Genomic DNA, 18,405 nt, shown 5'->3' on the forward strand with positions numbered 1-18,405 from the left:
AATGTTTTAAATACAATTTTTCTCTAAGATTATGTTTCTCCTCTTTTTTTGTTGAGAAGAGTTGTTGTATATTCTTGGGTAGCAGGTTATAGTTTGCTTTGTGTATAATTTTAGCTGTTTGCAAATTCACTATGTCGTGGAATTTCAGTATTTGTGATTCAATAATTAAAGGATTTGTATGTTCTCTATATCCAACATTATGTATTATTCTAACTGATTTTTTTGTAACACCGTTAATGAATGAAGTGTACATTTGTAGTTATTTCCCCATATTTCCACAAAATAACTCAGATATGGTAACACCAGCGAGCAGTAGAGATTATGAAGTGATTTTTGGTCTAGAACATGTTTTGCTTTATTCATTATTGACGAGTTTCTTGCTACTTTATGTTGTATATTTTTTACATTAGATTTCCAGTTCAATTTACCATCAATCATTATACCTAGAAATTTGGTTTCATTTACTCTTTCAATTTTTACTCCGTCTATTTGTATTTGTGTTTGACTTTCTCTTCTACTGTTACCAAATAGCATTATTTTACTTTTACAGAGGTTTGAGGATAGCCTGTTTTTGTCAAACCATCTTTTTAATTTGTTCATTTCTTCTGTTATTATTTGTATTAGCTTCTGTGTGTTCTCTCCTGAACAAAACGCTGTTGTATCATCCGTGAATAATACTAACTTTAAATCTTTTGTAACTTTACAAATGTCATTTATATAGAGATTGAACAACTTACTTGATACTTGATAATGATACCCAAGAGATTAAGACATGGAGTTTATTTTCTGTAAAGTAGGTGATTATTATTATTATTAACTTAAGACAGTGTGTATGGAGACACATAATCAGCAGTTAGCTTTTCAGCCGGGGGACGGAAAATAGTGTCAGCCAGAGAGAATCTACATTTGAGACCAACATTCGATTATTAATCAGCATTAATCAGCGATCACATACAGTACAGGCCAAAAGTTAGGACACACCTTCTCATTTCTATGTGTTTTCTTTATTTTCATGACTATTTACATTGTAGATTGTCACTGAAGGCATCAAAACTATGAATGAACACATGTGGAGTTATGTACTTAACAAAAAAAGGTGAAATAACTGAAAGCATGTTTTATATTCTAGTTTCTTCAAAATAGCCACCCTTTGCTCTGATTACTGCTTTGCACGCTCTTGGCATTCTCTCAATGAGCTTCAAGAGTGACAAGGGTTTTCACTTCCCAGGTGTCATAGTTTTGATGCCTTCAGTGACAATCTACAATGTAAATAGTCATGAAATGAGAAGGTGTGTACAAACTTTTGGCCTGTACTGTTATGTTTTCACAAAAATCGTACACATTTCTACTATTATAACATTTAGTGCACAATTACAGTACTAAACTATATCTGCTCTTCTGATTTTTTTATAAATAATAATAATAACAATAATAGATTTTATTTGTAAAAAGCACTTTACATTGAGTAAACAACCTCAAAGTCACAAGAAAACACCACATCTATAACCTTAGACAAAGTATATTTACCATCCATTCCATTCATCTATTGATCTAAGTATTGATTCTTGATTCAAAATCTTGTTAAGTTACGGCAATGACAGAGCCATAAACAATCATCAAGTGAAAGTGAGGGCCTCCAGACTTCATGAACTCGATGACAACAAAGTATCCAAATGTTAAAGAGACTGTTTGTTGTTGTCTCTGGGACTGCTTTTGTGTGTGAGCGCACACTCCCTAAAAATATAGACTTTCTTGTTATACACTATATTGCCAAAAGTATTTGGCCACCCATCCAAATGATCAGAATCAGGTTTCCTAATCAATAAATGTAAATAAATAAATAAATCACTTAGCCCGGCCACAGGTGTATAAAATCAAGCACTTAGGCATGGAGACTGTTTCTACAAACATTTGTGAAAGAATGGGCCGCTCTCAGTGATTTCCAGCTTGGAACTGTCATAGGATGCCAACCGTGAAAAAAATCCAGTCGTGAAATTTCTGATGGGCGAGTCTGGGTTTGGAGTTTGCCAGGAGAATGGTACATTTCGGACTGCATTGTGCCCAGTGTGAAATTTGGTGGAGGAGGAATTATGGTGTGGGGTTGTTTTTCAGGAGTTGGGCTTGGCCCCTTAGTTCAAGTGAAAGGAACTTTGAATGCTCCAGGATACCAAAACATTTTGGACAATTCCATGCTCCCAACCTTGTGGGAACAGTTTGGAGCGGGGCCCTTCCTCTTCCAACATGACTGTGCACCCGTGCATAAAGACATGGATGACAGAGTCTGGTGTGGATGAACTTGACTGGCCTGCACAGAGTCCTGACCTGAACCCGATAGAACACCTTTGGGATGAATTAGAAAGGAGACTGAGAGCCAGGCCTTCTCCACCAACATCAGTGTGTGACCTCCCCAATGCGCTTTTGGAAGAATGGTCGAAAATTCCTATAAACAAACTCCGCAACCTTGTGGACAGCCTTCCCAGAAGAGTTGCAGCTGTAATAGCTGCAAAAGGTGGACCGACATCATATTGGGCCCTATGGGTTAGGAATGGGATGGCACTTCAAGTTCATATGTGAGTCAAGGCAGGTGGCCAAACACTTAGAGTATGTTTTTGGTTTACAGCCCCTTTAAAAAAAAAAAGGTTATTTCATTATTATGAATGTAGGTACTCTGCAAGTACAGAATGCAAGTAGTATTTGTTTTTTTATTTTTTTAAATCCATCAAAAAATCATTATCACCGAATATTTCTGGACCTAAGTATATTCAGCAGACGCAGCAATGTAGACGGTGGCACTTTCAGCTGCGGGCCACATGGGCAGTTGTCTCAAGTGACATTCTCTAGGGAGCGCCGCAAGGATGAGGGGGTAAAAAACAAGGTCAGGATACAGCATATGTCTCAAATGTGGGTCCTTTACAGGCATCCCCCCCATACTGTCCAGATGAAGTGGGTAAAACCGAATCATGTTGTGGCGAGCTTGAGTTGCACAGGAAATGGTCCGAGACTAATTTTAATTTACTTTAAAGGGGAACAGCAAATTTATTAGAATTTTGCGGATCGTCATCATCTTTTCTGTGCGTTCTAAATAGTAATAGAAGATCCGCATGCTACCAACTTGATACTCTATGGCTCTCAACTACTGGAACGCAGCACAAGACGATCGCAAAACCACTAGAAAGCATTTTTTTATCAGAGAAGTGAGGATTATTCTGAATTTAGCACAAGTGCTGAAATATACAACCATCCCGTCCGTTGGCATTATTTAAAAAGTTTCGCAATAATACTACATGATAATGCTCCAAGGCTCTTACAAAGTCTGTAGTTAGTGGTAGCAAACACATAAAGTGCTCTCTATGTTGTTGCTGTTGTTGACATTGAGTTCACAGAGCGCATGGCAACCGCGAAGCTATACTCCCAAGAAAGAAGTTGACAAAAATACTGTAAATATTAAATGTTATCAATAATGCGCATGTTACTACAATACATACATATTTACAACATGTATATAAAACTGTGTAGAAGGTTTTTGGATGATTTTTAAGTGGGCTGTATTGGCTGACTGGATCGCATCCCCATTACCTGCATTGTTGGCCGCCTCTTACTTGCAGTTTTTCACTATTTACAACACAAATAAAAGAGAAAGACATGCGGGCACTGCAAATTATTTGCCACTTGTCCAGATTTAACATTTTATTTCTGGAAATGTCCCTAGTTTCACGAGCTGTTTACTTGTTTTTAGTCATTGACTTTACATCTAAATCTATATTGTAATCATGTTGTATGTTTTAGTTTAACTTTTTTTTTTTTAATTGAGAAAATAATCATTCAAATGAGATATTTTGATTTTCCCCACAAAGAAACTCTCGTTTAAAGACTCCGCAACATTTGAAGGATTCCTAATTTAGGAATTGCAAGTTGAATAATGCTTGTTTTCAAAATAAAATACTTATTTCTATCTTAAAAGTCCTGCTAATTTCTGGATTTACAAGTCTTAATTTAGGATGTTGTAACCACAGGGTCGCATTTTACTGCGTGGATCGTTCTCCCAAGATGCAGACGGAACTCCGGAGGCAAGGTGCAGGTAAGGAAATTATTTATTGTCCATAAATCATGCAGTAAATGCAGATAAACAAAACAAGCGATCCGATAGCATGGGAAGCAAAGCATAGGAAAAGACAGGCATAGGAATCAAAAACTAAACGTTGTTATGTTGTTATGTTATGTTATTTTCATTTATTATGCGCCCCCCAACCAACTGTTACATCAGCCCGGGGCGCAGCCGGAGTGGAGAAACAAAAAACAGAAACAGAGACTGAGACACACAAAGGAATCTAAACTAAACATTTAAGACTCACAATGAAAACATAAATTAAAAGTCATCTGTGGTAAAAAGGTGAGTTTTAAGCCGTGCTCTAAAAAAGTCCAGTTGTAACTGTTGCGTAGTGCAAACAAGAAAGCCAGACAGTTTGTGGCGAAAAACAGGAATAAGTAGGTCTCTGATTAGTGCCCGGGAGCAGGTGAGCGTCCTGATCACTAATCAGAGGCAGGTGAAACTAATTTGCACCCATGGCAACAAAAACAAACCCAAGGGTGCACAAAACAGGAACTGAGGGAGTCTAAAACTAAACAAACATGATCTGGGCAAGGGATCATGATAGATGTCTTATCAAATAAAATTAACTAGATGCATGTACAGATAATTTCACTACTTTTTAGTATTTTTCCCCACTTAAAATCTACTCTTTCTATTTTATATTCTGTCAGCTCTTTTTGCAGTGGGTTCTTGTGTCATACAGTATAATGAAAAGGTGCAGTTCCCTTTTAAGGAATTGTTTTTCTAAAAGGATGAAATTGTGAGCCGATATGAGTTGGCTTAGCCTTGACTAGATGACCGTGTGGGCATGACGTTTAAGTGTCAACAAATGGAACAGAGAAAGTAAAAAATACATTGTGCCGAAGATTAGGCAAAGGAGCAATGTCGTCACTTTATGTATACCATATAATGGAATGTATGTAAAAAATAAAAATAAAAAAGCTGTCGTTACATGGTAGCAGGTTGTGTGGGGTCTTGAGCTGACTGTAGATAACATTTGCTAATTTTTTTTTGTCGCATGTTTTTGTTGCTAGGCAGATTTCATAGAGCTCAATTACAATTCCCCCAATGGCCAATTAAAACACATACATTGGTAAAAAGGTAGATTAAATACGGCTTAAATAATAAAGTAAATAATAGATTAGCAACATCATTCCAAAAAACAAACTATAGAGATTGTGACATACTGTATCTACTTTGTTCCAACGCTTTGAACCCTGCAGCTTATAAAACGGTGCGGCTAATGTATGCATTTTTCTCTGCTAACGGCCATAATGTTTTGTTTTCAACACCGAGAGAGACACTGAAAAGGTGTGCTGTTTTTTATGGTGCCATCTTTTGGACGAGTTTGCTCGACTGCGGGTGCTGCGGTTGGAAATACATTTCCTGTTTTGTTTCTTGAACTGGAAGTATTTGTCCATAGCGTTTCTGCTCGAAAGGATAGTCTTCATTCATCACTCCAAGCCGTGTTTGTAAGTTTTACAATACAACTAAAACAATACATACTTACTATACCGTCACATGTGTGATGTCTGTAGGAGTGTTTTCATGCATAATATAAACAAGCTAGCGTCGTTAGCATTAGCAAACATGCTAACACGTTTACAGGTGTCTGTGTTAGTATTATTAACTTACAACCGCATTCTTTTTGTATTGTTTCAGTTTCGTTAATTCACCAAAACTTCACCGTGGAGTTATTGAGTCTCTTTAGCTGATTGGAGAGCTAGCTTCGGCAGCTAGTGGGTCCAAATCGATGTCTTCTGTTTTGTTTGGTCAGCTTTTTTACTGCCGTGTTTACAAAATCCTCTGTACCAGTATATATCTGCGTCTTATAGTACGGTGCTGCTAATATATGTAAAAAATATTTATTTATTTAAAATTTGGTGGGTGTGGCTTAAATACTGTTTCGCTCTATAACCCGGAAAATACGGTAGTAGGGTTGTACGGTATACAGATACTAATAAAGTACCGCAATACTAATGAACTAAAAACGGTACTATACTGATTCTAAAAAATACCGGTACACTATTTTTTCTTTTTTTACGGGCATGACGACATGCCGTCGTCACATCGTGACATTGCTGGTTTAATACAGAGTACTTACAAGCAGACACGGTGTGGAGACAGAAAAGGGAGAATGGATGCATTTTTAATAAAGGTGGAGCTATAACACTAAGCACTCAGCAAGAGGTGCTTTAAAACATGGCTAGCGAGCTGGCGGCTAATGTCCATCTGCAGTCGGCAGTGATTTAGCTACTTTTTAGCTACTTCTAAATCACTAATCCTCGCTTCCATGGCGACAAATAAAGTACGTTTCTAACAAGTATCATCCCTGCAGGACGAAGAATAGCTAAACATGCTTCACTACACACCGTACGACACAGGTGTCAAACTCAAGGCCCGGGGGCCAAGTCTGGCCCCCCACATTAACTTATGTGGCCCGCGAAAGCCTGAAAATAAAAATATGCGTTAATAAAATGCTTAATCTTTTCTTACTAAATATATTTGTTCTTTCCCTTTTGACATTAAAAATCATGTACTGCATGCAGTTGCCTATCTTTTAAAATTCAATATTATCAAAATATTTTTTTTAAAAATAAAGACAAATACTGTAATTAAATATCTGCTTGACTTATGATTTCAAAACAAATGATCAATCAAATTGTGGACTGTAAAATTGACAATAGATTTTACGATTAAATTCCGCCGACTGAGTTTTTTACCGTAAAATCAACTTTGGTACTGTTTTTTCCCGTTTACAATAAGACATTAAAACATTAAAAAAGAAACAAAAAAAACATTAAGACAACAAGATTTTACGGTAAAAAAAACAAACAAAAAAACTGGCAGCTCTGTTGCTTGAATTTTACCGCTAAAAACAGTGGTATTGTTTTTCCATTTATTAAATTTTTGTATATGCTGTAAAAAAAAAAAAAACACACTGCTTTTACTGGCTGAGCTGCCAGTTTTTAAAGTAAAATAAAATACAAAATATTTGCAGCTTATATAAACAAATATACTGTTAATTGTTAGAAGTGGCCCTCTGAGGGCAACCATAACTGCGATGTGGCCCTCAATGAAAACGTGTTTGACACCCCTGCCGTAGGAGGATACAATAGCTCACCGCTAACAGCAAGCTAGCGCTCCTCAATGTAAACAAATGCCATGGGTGGATCTACACCTGACATCCACTGTAATGATACCAAGTACAAGAGCGTATCTAGTCAATACCACAATGTTTACATCAATATTTTTTATTTTATTTTTATTTTTATTACCTGACTCAGGAAATATGTCCCTGGACACATGAGGACTTTGAATATGAACAAAGTATGATCCTGTAACTACTTGGTATCGGAAGGATAAGTGTTTATTGCATTTTAACAGAAGTGTAGATAGAACATACATCATCACACGTTTAAAAAACACTTTAAGAACAATGTCACTCTTGAATCAACACAGTAGTTAATACTATGATCAATGTTAATTACAAACTAAATGTGGTATATAAATAATAATGGAAGTATAATTGTTTGTATATAGTATATCATTGGTACAAAGGTTTAACTAACACGTGTACAAGGATATTTCACAGGTCTTTACTGTGTATATAATTGAACAGTGTTTATGTTGTGTACAAGGTGTGTTTATAATATGTTGTGCAAAGGAAATGTCCTATTTTTAGGAAGCTCATCTTGTATTTGACATTGTTTATGGGGTTTGGCGCAATAAGTGTTCAACTTCAGCCTAAACCCTTTCGGTTTGCAACATTTTCAATTTATGAATGTACAACTGTTTGTTTATGTACAACTGTTTGTTTATTTTGTTGATCACTGACCTAAGAAATAATAAACTAAACTAATAAACATGTTAAAAGAGAAAGTAATAATAGAATAGAATAGAATAGAATATATTTTTATTGTCATTGTACATTGTACAACAAAATTGTAAGCAAAACTAATTTAGTGCAAATTCATAATAACACATAAGAACATAGATAAATAGATAAAAATACATAAAATACATAAAAATACCAAGCACACAGCTCAAATGCACAGTTAGCAAAGCAGATATTAACAGTAAATGAACAAGTAGACTAATAATCAATTTTCTACCGCTTGTCCCTCATAATTTTGAGAAAATAATAGAATGGAAAATGACACAATATGTTACTGCATATGTCAGCAGCTAAATTAGGAGCCTTTGTTTACTTACTACTAAAAGATAAGTTGTCTAGAACAGTGGTTCTTAACCTGGGTTCGATCGAACCCTAGGGGTTCGGTGAGTCGGATTCAGGGGTTCGGCGGAGGTCAAGACACACCCGACTCATCGTGTAAATACAAACTTCTCCCTATCGGCGTATTACGGATACGGCAACAGCTGACTTATTTGCAGGTGTGTAATTTGTTGTGAGTTTATGCACTGTGTTGGTTTTGTTCCTCTAACAAGGTGATGTTCATGCACGGTTCATTTTGTGCACCAGTAAAAAAAACATGGTAAAACTTTAGTATGGGGAACATATTCACCATTAATTAGTTGCTTATTAACATGCAAATTAGTAACATATTGGCTCTTATCTAGTCATTATTAAGTACTTATTAATGCCTTATTCGGCATGGCCTTATTATAACTCTAACCCTCTAACCCTGACCCTAACCCTGACCAAATAACTCTAAATTAAGTCTTTATTACTTACAATATGTTCGCCTAGTGTCCAAATAACTCTAAATTAAGTCTTTATTACTTACAATATGTTCCCATAGTGTCCAAATAACTCTAAATTAAGTCTTTGTTACTTAGAATATGTTCCCCATAGTAAAGTGTTACCAAAAACATATAACTTTGTCTTGAATTTTAAAAAAACAACATTTTATTTTTCACTAAAGAAGGGTTCGGTGAATGCGCATATTAAACGGGTGGGGTTCGGTACCTCCAACAAGGTTAAGAACCACTGGTCTAGAATGTTCACTATTTTTATTTAAGGACAAAATTGTTCATCGATTGCAATAACAATACATATTTAATGTACCGTAAGATTTTTTTATTGAAATGAAGCCAATAATGAAATTTTTTGTGGTGCCCTTTATTTTGAAAAGTATCTAAATACATTTTGGTACCGGTACCAGTGCCAAAATATTGGTATCGGGTCAACCCTATGCGGTAGTATTTTTGATCAATTTAAATATTACACATTATAAGTGTAGCTCACCTCTCCTGTGGGCTCGTAGATGAGGGCAGGCTTGTCCGGGTGCCGTGCTGCCATCTTGGCAAACAAGGCGGGTATGGTCCTCCTTGCGTTTTGGTACATGGCCAACCTCACTCGCAATAAAACCAGCAGACATCTGTCAGGCAGAACCAAGCAGGAATATGAGCAAACTGATCCAGCAGAGAAAGTGGGAGAAAAAGACGCCGTCTTACAAAAAGTCCCGTTTGCAGGTGCACAGAGCCACGAAGATGAACTTCCAGGAGCCTCCACAGAACAGGCAGAGTCCCAGCAGCGCCAAGACGGTGCTGATCCAGTTGGAGGGCAGCAGCAGCAGGAGAGCCCCCATCACAGTGAAGCAGCCAATGACAGCGCTCATGGGACACATGTTGACCTGCACGGCCATGTTGGATGTCACTCACACAGCGCAGGCTTGTTATCTGGAGGTGAGAAGATGCTCACCTGGGTGAAAGTGACACGCGGGACTCCGGACAAGTCAAGCTTTGCAGTCAGACGGCGTACTTGTCTGAGCAGAAATGTGAGGGACGAGCAGGTTGGAGCAACAACTCTTACGTCACTGCAGCTCTGCCCTCAGCGGCATTCATTGGCCTCACAGCAACGTAAGTCTCGGTTATGTCAACAACTCTTACGTTCCCATGTTCTCCTACATCCCATTCACCGTACAGATTATAATACATCTCAGTCTACACACTTTTAGCATGCAAAAGTATTTTTTAAGAAGTCATTGTGACATGGAACTAAATAGTTGGGCAAATACTGTAATTTACATTATGCAATTTTCTGTTAGGTAATAATGAACTTTGCTATGCAAACATAAACGACACTTGGTACTATTGCCATGTTCTCCATGTCTTCTGATTGTATTCTAATGACGATTTTTTAAAAGCAAAAACAAGTATTTTGTTTACCCTCAGAAGAAAAAGGCTGACGTTTTTGTCCTTTTAGTAACCATTTGCTGTATTTTTGGCCATAATACTTTTTGTGTTACTCCATCCATAAGGCGCACTTAATTTTCTCAAAAATCACCTAATATTTTTGCTTGTGCTTACCGACCTCGAAGCAATTTTATTCGGTACCTGGTCTAATGATAAGTGTGACCAGTAGATGGCAGTCAGACATAAGCGATACTTGTGGACTGCAGGTTGACGCCTGTTCAACAAATAACGCTAGCAAGTACCTGTAAGTAAGCAACACCAAAACTTTGATGCAGGGGACCCCCAAAATCCAGACCGCCGAAAGTCCCAAGTTAAAAAAATAAATAATTATAATTGTTTTTTCGTTTTTTATTTTATTTTATTTTTTTAATCTGTCCTTTCTAATACATTTTTTACCGCTTGTTACTCTCGGGGTTTCCTAGCTGCTCAGGCAAATCATGTTGTCTAAAAACATACACTACCGTTCAAAAGTTTGGGGTCACCCAAATAATTTTGTGGAATAGCCTTCATTTCTAAGAACAAGAATAGACTGTCGAGTTTCAGATGAAAGTTCTCTTTTTCTGGCCATTTTGAGCGTTTAATTGACCCCACAAATGTGATGCTCCAGAAACTCAATCTGCTCAAAGGAAGGTCAGTTTTGTAGCTTCTGTAACGAGCTAAACTGTTTTCAGATGTGTGAACATGATTGCACAAGGGTTTTCTAATCATCAATTAGCCTTCTGAGCCAATGAGCAAACACATTGTACCATTAGAACACTGGAGTGATAGTTTCTGGAAATGGGCCTCTATACACCTATGTAGATATTGCACCAAAAACCAGACATTTGCAGCTAGAATAGTCATTTACCACATTAGCAATGTATAGAGTGTATTTCTTTAAAGTTAAGATTAGTTTAAAGTTATCTTCATTGAAAAGTACAGTGCTTTTCCTTCAAAAATAAGGGCATTTCAATGTGACCCCAAACTTTTGAACGGGAGTATATATATATATATATATATATATATATATATATATATATATATATATATATATATATATATATATATATATATATATATATATATATATATATATATATATATATATATATATATATATATAACACAGCCCAGTCCCTGGTCCAAAATGTTTTAACTCGATGTGGCCACCCGAGTCAAAAAGTTTGGAGATCCCTGCTTTGATGTTTCATTGAGACAATAGAACATTACACGCGGCGCTCAAAAATCTGTCAGAATGTTTTAGTACGACTATGGTAAGATACAAATCCACACCGCTTGATGGAACGCAGAGCATTAAGGCTACAGTAGTCAGACGTACTGTGCTTCAACATACGGATATTATTATAGTCTGTGTATAAGCACCCCAAAATGGCACCTATTAGGAGATATATTATCTGGTGTTTTGTTTCGCAATATTATGCACAACCAACTTTTGTTACCTATTTGTACCTGCTGATATGTATTTGGGATCTGCATTAATCTCAAAAACGTGCTTGTGTCCGCCATTGTAGTCTGCGCCGTAGTTAGTAAGGTCCTTCCTTTTCTATGTCCTCTTGTTGTGGGGCATTCATCCTCCGCTGTTGTCATTTCTAATATAAAGTAGCGCACAGTTCTAATTTATATTTGTCCGTAGATCCGCTATGGAAGCGCTAAAAATGACCAGTAAGAAGCTGTTGAAGGTGAGCCACGTAAATAAGACCACCCACAAAACAGCAAATCCTGAAGCGATGGTCAAAAAATGACTTGAAGATGATCTGTAAAACATAATCTTTGCAACATTTTGACCAAATAACCACCATTACATGTTTTGTAGACCACAAAGAAGTGTTTTAAATGTAAAAAAAAAAAAAAAATCATAGTATGACCCCTTTAATGTGCCTTATAATCCAGTGCGCCTTTTGTATGAAAATAGATCTGAATAGACCATCGGTAGTGCGCCTGTGCGCCTTATGGTCCAGCTTTTTCTTAAGAAAGTTCTGAAACGTCAATGTCCAATTCTTTCGCTGGTCTACGATACATGTGTCACGTTTTGACATGGCATGGTATTAATGTGTCTTTTAATCCCATGACAGGGCAAAAATACAAAAACAGGGTTGCATCACAGGGAAGCACACATTAAGTGCACATGAAGTTTAAAGCTTAAAGCTAACTGTAAGCATGGAAAAGCTATATGAGCATAGCGAACAATGGACCCGCGCCGAGCGAATGGCGAGACCGGGGATATAAGGTTTTAGTGTAGACAGCAGGTGGGTACACTACTCAATAAATGAAGGCTGGTAAGGGGAACAGGGCTCAATAAGTGGTCATGTCACAGCAGGACGACACCCACGAAAAAGGAACCAAAATAGGAGCGATAGACAAGAGCTAAACACAGGCGTAGGGAAGAATAAAAGCAAAAGCAACACAGGATAAGACCTGAGGCTGCCGGTCATGACAACATGGGAGTTAATCCACAATACCACAAAGACAAACACAATTTAGAGTAAAAAAAATAATTCAAAAAGAAATAATGCTCAAATCTCAATAAACTTCAGCCCAAAACAAAAATATAAAACATGTAATGTTTTTATTTTAATTTTAACCCCTTTTGATGAAATGTCAGTTTTCAATTAGTATACATTTGCTTAATATGAGTTATTTTACTAAATGTGACCTCGAAACGCCTTCAAGCGGGGAAAGATTTAAAAAAACAAACATTACATGTTTGATCATTTTCTTTATAGGACTGCAATAATTTGAAACATTTGAGCAAAAAACTAAAATTATATATATACACTATATTGCCAAAAGTATTTGGCCACCTGCCTTGACTCACATATGAACTTGAAGTGCCATCCCATTCCTAACCCATAGGGTTCAATGTGATGTCAGTCCACCTTTTTGCAGCTATTACAGCTTCAACTCTTCTGGGAAGGCTGTCCACAAGGTTGCGGAGTGTGTTTATAGGAATTTTCCACCATTCTTCCAAAAGCGCATTGGTGAGGTCACACACTGATGTTGGTCGAGAAGGCCTGGCTCTCAGTCTCCGTTCTAGTTCATCCCAAAGGTGTTCTATTGGGTTCAGGTCAGTTCAATGAAAAAAAACACCCCTGCTGTAATATTCAGTCTTTATTTTAGATTAAGTGTGACCGTGGAGAGGATAAATAACGGCTTCTTGAAAATTGCTATATAAATAAGAAAAAATACATTGTTAATAAATAACCTGGTCATAACCGGATGAACTTTTAAGGGTCATTGATCTGATTTAATCACATTGTCCTCAAAATGGCAAGATGCCAGCAAACATGAAACAGAGGTTAGTGCTTGTGCTCACAATAAAAAGGTCCTGGGTTCGATCCCCGGTCTCGAGGTCCCTCCGGGCACTCCGGCTTCCTCCCACCTCCAAAGACATGCACCTGGGGATAGGTTGATTGGCAACACTAAATTAGTGTGTTAATTGTTTTTGTGAATGTTGTCTGTCTATCTGTGTTGGCCCTGCGATGGGGTGGCGACTTGTCCAGGGTGTACCCCGCCTTCCGCCCGATTGTAGCTGGGATAGGCTCCAGCAACCCCGAAAGGGACAAGCGGTAGAAAATTTATGGAAGGTCGGATAACCAGATGACCTCATTCTTTGGACACATACCATTGCTGAAGCTAGACCTGACCAACTGCAGCAAATCCAGGTGGTAAACTTTTTTTAGGCCAGGCTCGTGACTAGGGATTAAGAATAAGAATAAGTATTGGAATTGACTTGTTGCTGATTTACTTTCAAATCAGCTGGGACAGTGTCAATCAAAACTGTGCACGATTATCTTTGCACATTGTACATAGTGTCTTAAGTCAGCCAGAGTCCAGTGTAATGATAGAAACTTTAATAAAATATCTGGTGCATAATCTTTCAAGAAAACAGTAGAAAAACAACAAAGTAGAAAAATATGTTTATATACCTTCACTAGTCAATAGTCAAAATATTACATTCACCAGATGCCAAAAAAAACCACATAAAAGAATTCTAGAAAATAAATGCAGCTAAACTTCGTACTAAAGAACAGTTATATTGTCAAAGACGGCATGACAAGATTGAAATGTAAACAAACATACAGGACTTTTACACCAAAACATTGTCCTTGTCGTCTTCTAGTGGGACACTGACATCCTACTGTAGGATTCAGCTCTATAAATTACTTCACATCAAGTCGACTGTTCTATAGGAAGAAGAGCGTTTTCAAGTCACAAAATGCAAACAATGAAGCTTGTTTCTGGAGAAAAAGAAAAAAAAAGAAAAGTGCGACAATACGATTTAAGGTATATTTCTCCAAAGATTGAAACCTTGCAGTAACTTTGACGCAAAGCGGAGAGCAGCTTTTACAAAAAACGAACGTTAACTTGGGGTTTTAATCCACAAACACATTTTGATCACAGGAATGTGCACAGATAAACACTTTTCAAACTCCCAAAGTATCTTTTTGGGCCTCATTTGTTTCAGTCAACCCCTTTAAGTAACGATAATGCACACATATAGAAAGTGTACTCCTAGCAAAATAACTATAGGGATGGTCCGATACTGGGCAAAAACTGTGTCCTATTGTATATTTTGAAGTGGATATGCTACTAATTGTAAGTTTATAAACAATAATGATTGAAGTTACGGTCAACACTGCAGCACCTTCTTAACAGCCACATTAAGTCAATACCATCAGCAGCTTATAATCAACTGAAACATTGCCAAAATCAGAGGAATAATGTCTAAATCAGACTTAGAAGGATTAATCCATGCCTTTGTCTCCAGCAGGTTTGACTACTATAATTGTCTTCTAACTGGGCTCTCTAAACGAGCCGTTAGGAGGCTACAGTACATCCAAATGCTGCTGCTCGAGTCCTGACTAGAACCAGGAAATACGACCATGTTAGTCCAGTGCTTAGGTCACTGCACTGGCTTCTGGTTGCTCAGAGAATATACTTTAAAACAGCTCTCCTTGTGTACAAGTATTTCCCTGGTCTAGTGCCAAAGTACATCTCTGACATGTCAGAACCATATGAACCATCTGGGCCTCTGAGAACCTCAGGGAGTGGTCTCCTGCTGGTGCCGAGTTAAGACCAAGCATGGTGAGGCTGCATTTCAGTTTTATGCTCCTAAAATCTACAATAGTCTCCCTGCAGTTGTGAGACAGGCCTCAACATTGGCAAAGTTCAAATCCAGGTTGGAAAATCTTCTACCGTATTTTTCGGACTATAAGTCGCAGTTTTTTTCATAGTTTGGCGGGGGGTGCGACTTATACTCAGGAGCGACTTATGTGTGAAATTATTAACACATTACCGTAAAATATCAAATAACATTATTTAGCTCATTCACGTAAGAGACTAGACGTATAAGATTTCATGGGATTTAGCGATTAGGAGTGACAGATTGTTTGGTAAACGTATAGCATGTTCTATTTGTTATAGTTATTTGAATGACTCTTACCATAATATGTTACGTTAACATACCAGGCACGTTCTCAGTTGGTTATTTATGCGTCATATAACGTGCACTTATTTAGCCTGTTGTTCACTATTCTTTATTCATTTTAAATTGCCTTTCAAATGTCTATTCTTGGTGTTGGGTTTTATCAAATAAATGTCCCCAAAAAATGCGACTTATACTCCAGTGCGATTTATATATGTTTTTTCCCTTCTTTATTATGCATTTTCGGCCAGTGCGATGTATGGAGCGACTTATAGTCCGAAAAATACGGTATTTATTGTGCATATGACAACTGAAATAATTGTATTTTTTCAATTATGATTGTTTTATGATGATTTTATTTCCTGATTTTAATTTGAATTACGATTATTTTAATGATTATTTTTGCCTTCTTCTAATTTTTGTGTACAAGTTGTGCTCTATAAATAAACTCGCCTCGCTTTATTTTGCTGTGTTATTGTTATTCAAGTATAGGCCCTTTTAAATGTAAGGTATTTCAGTTCACTGGAATTCAAATTCCTTTGTCCTTTGCCTCAGATTTAACTTTTGCAAATATGTTTTACTTTAGTCACTTTTATTGAATGGTACTGCTGTGTCTGACAACCATTAAAAAATGCTACTAAAAGCTTTGTTCAGTTTAAGCAGCAGAAGCTGAGGTGCATGATTTGAATCATGTTGTGGGAAATTGAATTGATAAAAATCAATCTAAAGATAATTAATATGTAATGCAGAGGTACCTCAATCTAAGAGTGCCCCAGCTTAAGAGTGTTTTAAAATAAGAGTTTTCAAGCGGCTTGTTGTTATGCTTCAAGTTGCAAGCAAAAATTTGCGTGACAAGCATTCCCGCCTTGAGCTGGTGTAGCAAATGTCACAGTGACGCCCGTAAGATCCGCCCAAAACATCTGATCTTACTCGCTAGCATTAGCTTATAGCTTGAGATCAACATAACTTTGTTTTCCGAAAATTGGGAAAAAAAAGTGAACGTGAAGGACAGTGAAGTTGATGATATTCATTGAATTAAAGAAAAAAACATCAAACACTTGACAGCGAAGTTCGAGCGTATCACTGATAGTCTGCACCTTACAGGAACAGAATGAGTGTAAATGCCATCTGCTGATGGTGTGTTTGACTAAGAAGCAGCTGGAAGGAGATACCGTAGAAGTCCACTCTCCTAGGTAAATGTTGTATGATTTACTTAATAAAACTACTGTAGTTGTTAGTAGTACATTCTCTTGTATAGTTTATATACAATATTTCAGTAACACTTTAGTATAGGGAACATATTCACCATTAATTAGTTGCTTATTAAAGTAACACATACTTAATTTAGAGTTATTTGGACACAAGGGGAACATAAAGTATAAGGGTTAGGGTTACTAATAAGCAATACTTCTGAGGTTATTGAGGGAAGACTCTTAGTTAATGGCTTACTGGTTGTATAATAAGGCCATGCAGAATAAGGCATTAATAAGTACTTAATAGTGACTAATTAAGAGCCAATATGTTACTAATTTGCATGTTAATAAGCAACTAATTAATGGTGAATATGTTCCCCATACTAAAGTGTTACCAATATTTCTTACTTAAAAGATTGTTTTTATTTTTAAAAGGCATGTTACATGTTAAAATCGTGTTGTTTTGGGGGGCAACTTAAATTAATTCTGATTCATTCATAAGTTGAGGTACTACTGTAGCAAATATCAAACAATCCAACAGAATAATTAGATATATTTGTTGCCCAGTTTGAACATGGTGTTTTTAAACATGTATTTTGACCAAAATACTTGCATTCAAATCTAGTTTGATAACATTGCAATGAGAAAAGAAGGTATTGGATTGGTATCAGTATCAGCAGATACAAAAAGCAGCGGAATTAGAATCGGCTTTTTTGGCCAAGTTCGTTTACCACACAAGGAATTTGACTCGGTAGACTGTGCAGTATCGTCCATGGCGGCCGTCGGTAATGGATATGAAAAAGTGGTGTTCGGCCCATCCCCAAAATGAGCCAAAAGTGATTCAAGATACGTATTTTGTTTGATACCTCGTGGAGTTGTGTGATCACCACACTTGAGGCATGTTATAAATTATGTTTTGTCCACAATGAAATCAACTCGTATGGTTCGATACAGTGCAGGGAGGCTATCTTCTCTAAGGGACCCTTAAGATATTACCCATTGTTGTACTAGGAAAAGTATCCTATGATAAAATCTATGATGTCTGTACTTAATAAATAGTCAATACCGCACTACGTAATATAGCTTATATGATGATAAAGATATGTTCAAGATGAAATTCTTCATAATCCTACGTCTACTGGTGGTTTGGCTGCATTGGCCACTCTGAATTTAACTTCATGACATGGCAAACACTATCTTGGTACCTGAATGCACCATCAGGATGACTCGGCTCAATTAAGGTGTATCAATTATTTACAACTTATACAGGGAGATACTCATATTTGTGATTCTCCAGTGTTCTGCCCACTCCGAGAACCCTAAAAGACAAAAAGAAAATTACAAATAGAAGCTAGTGTTTGAGGGAGGTGCTAAATCACACAAATCTTACTTGTGATTGGCTATTGGATGGACGTGTACTACTGAAGTCAGAGTATCTTTTTTTCTTCTGCATGCATATGCAGGACAGAAAGTTGTAGTACTCCTCTCTCACCTGCAGAGAGCAGCAGACAACCATGGTGAATAAATTGGCTGTCTAT

General features: G+C 37.0%; 2 protein-coding genes across 6 annotated transcripts in view; both read right to left on the bottom strand.

Annotated features, from left to right (window-relative positions):
• Positions 1 to 9,816, bottom strand: part of LOC133639256 (long-chain fatty acid transport protein 1-like) — a 40,435-nt gene extending 30,619 nt beyond the window's left edge. Inside the window, exons 1-3 of one of the 2 annotated variants that reach the window (XM_062032442.1) lie at positions 9,756 to 9,816; positions 9,509 to 9,687; positions 9,300 to 9,432 (exon numbers count right to left, since the gene is read on the bottom strand). In XM_062032442.1, the coding sequence (XP_061888426.1) occupies positions 9,300 to 9,432; positions 9,509 to 9,681 (306 nt within the window). In that variant the 5' untranslated portion in view covers positions 9,682 to 9,687; positions 9,756 to 9,816. Of the gene's footprint in view, positions 1 to 9,299; positions 9,433 to 9,508 lie in introns of both variants that reach the window. The other variant, XM_062032441.1, reaches the window with a different exon arrangement.
• Positions 9,817 to 13,326: 3,510 nt separating this feature from the next.
• LOC133639637 (adhesion G protein-coupled receptor E5) overlaps positions 13,327 to 18,405 on the bottom strand; it is a 75,971-nt gene continuing 70,892 nt past the window's right edge. For all 4 annotated transcript variants that reach the window (XM_062033124.1, XM_062033122.1, XM_062033123.1 and 1 more), the window contains 2 exons: positions 18,258 to 18,359; positions 13,327 to 18,186 (listed from right to left, as the gene is read on the bottom strand). In XM_062033124.1, coding sequence (XP_061889108.1) covers positions 18,145 to 18,186; positions 18,258 to 18,359 — 144 coding nt within the window. In that variant the 3' untranslated portion in view covers positions 13,327 to 18,144. The remainder of the gene's footprint in view (positions 18,187 to 18,257; positions 18,360 to 18,405) is intronic.

The sequence above is a fragment of the Entelurus aequoreus genome, linkage group LG22 (assembly GCF_033978785.1).
Source record: "Entelurus aequoreus isolate RoL-2023_Sb linkage group LG22, RoL_Eaeq_v1.1, whole genome shotgun sequence".
NCBI lineage: Eukaryota > Metazoa > Chordata > Actinopteri > Syngnathiformes > Syngnathidae > Entelurus > Entelurus aequoreus.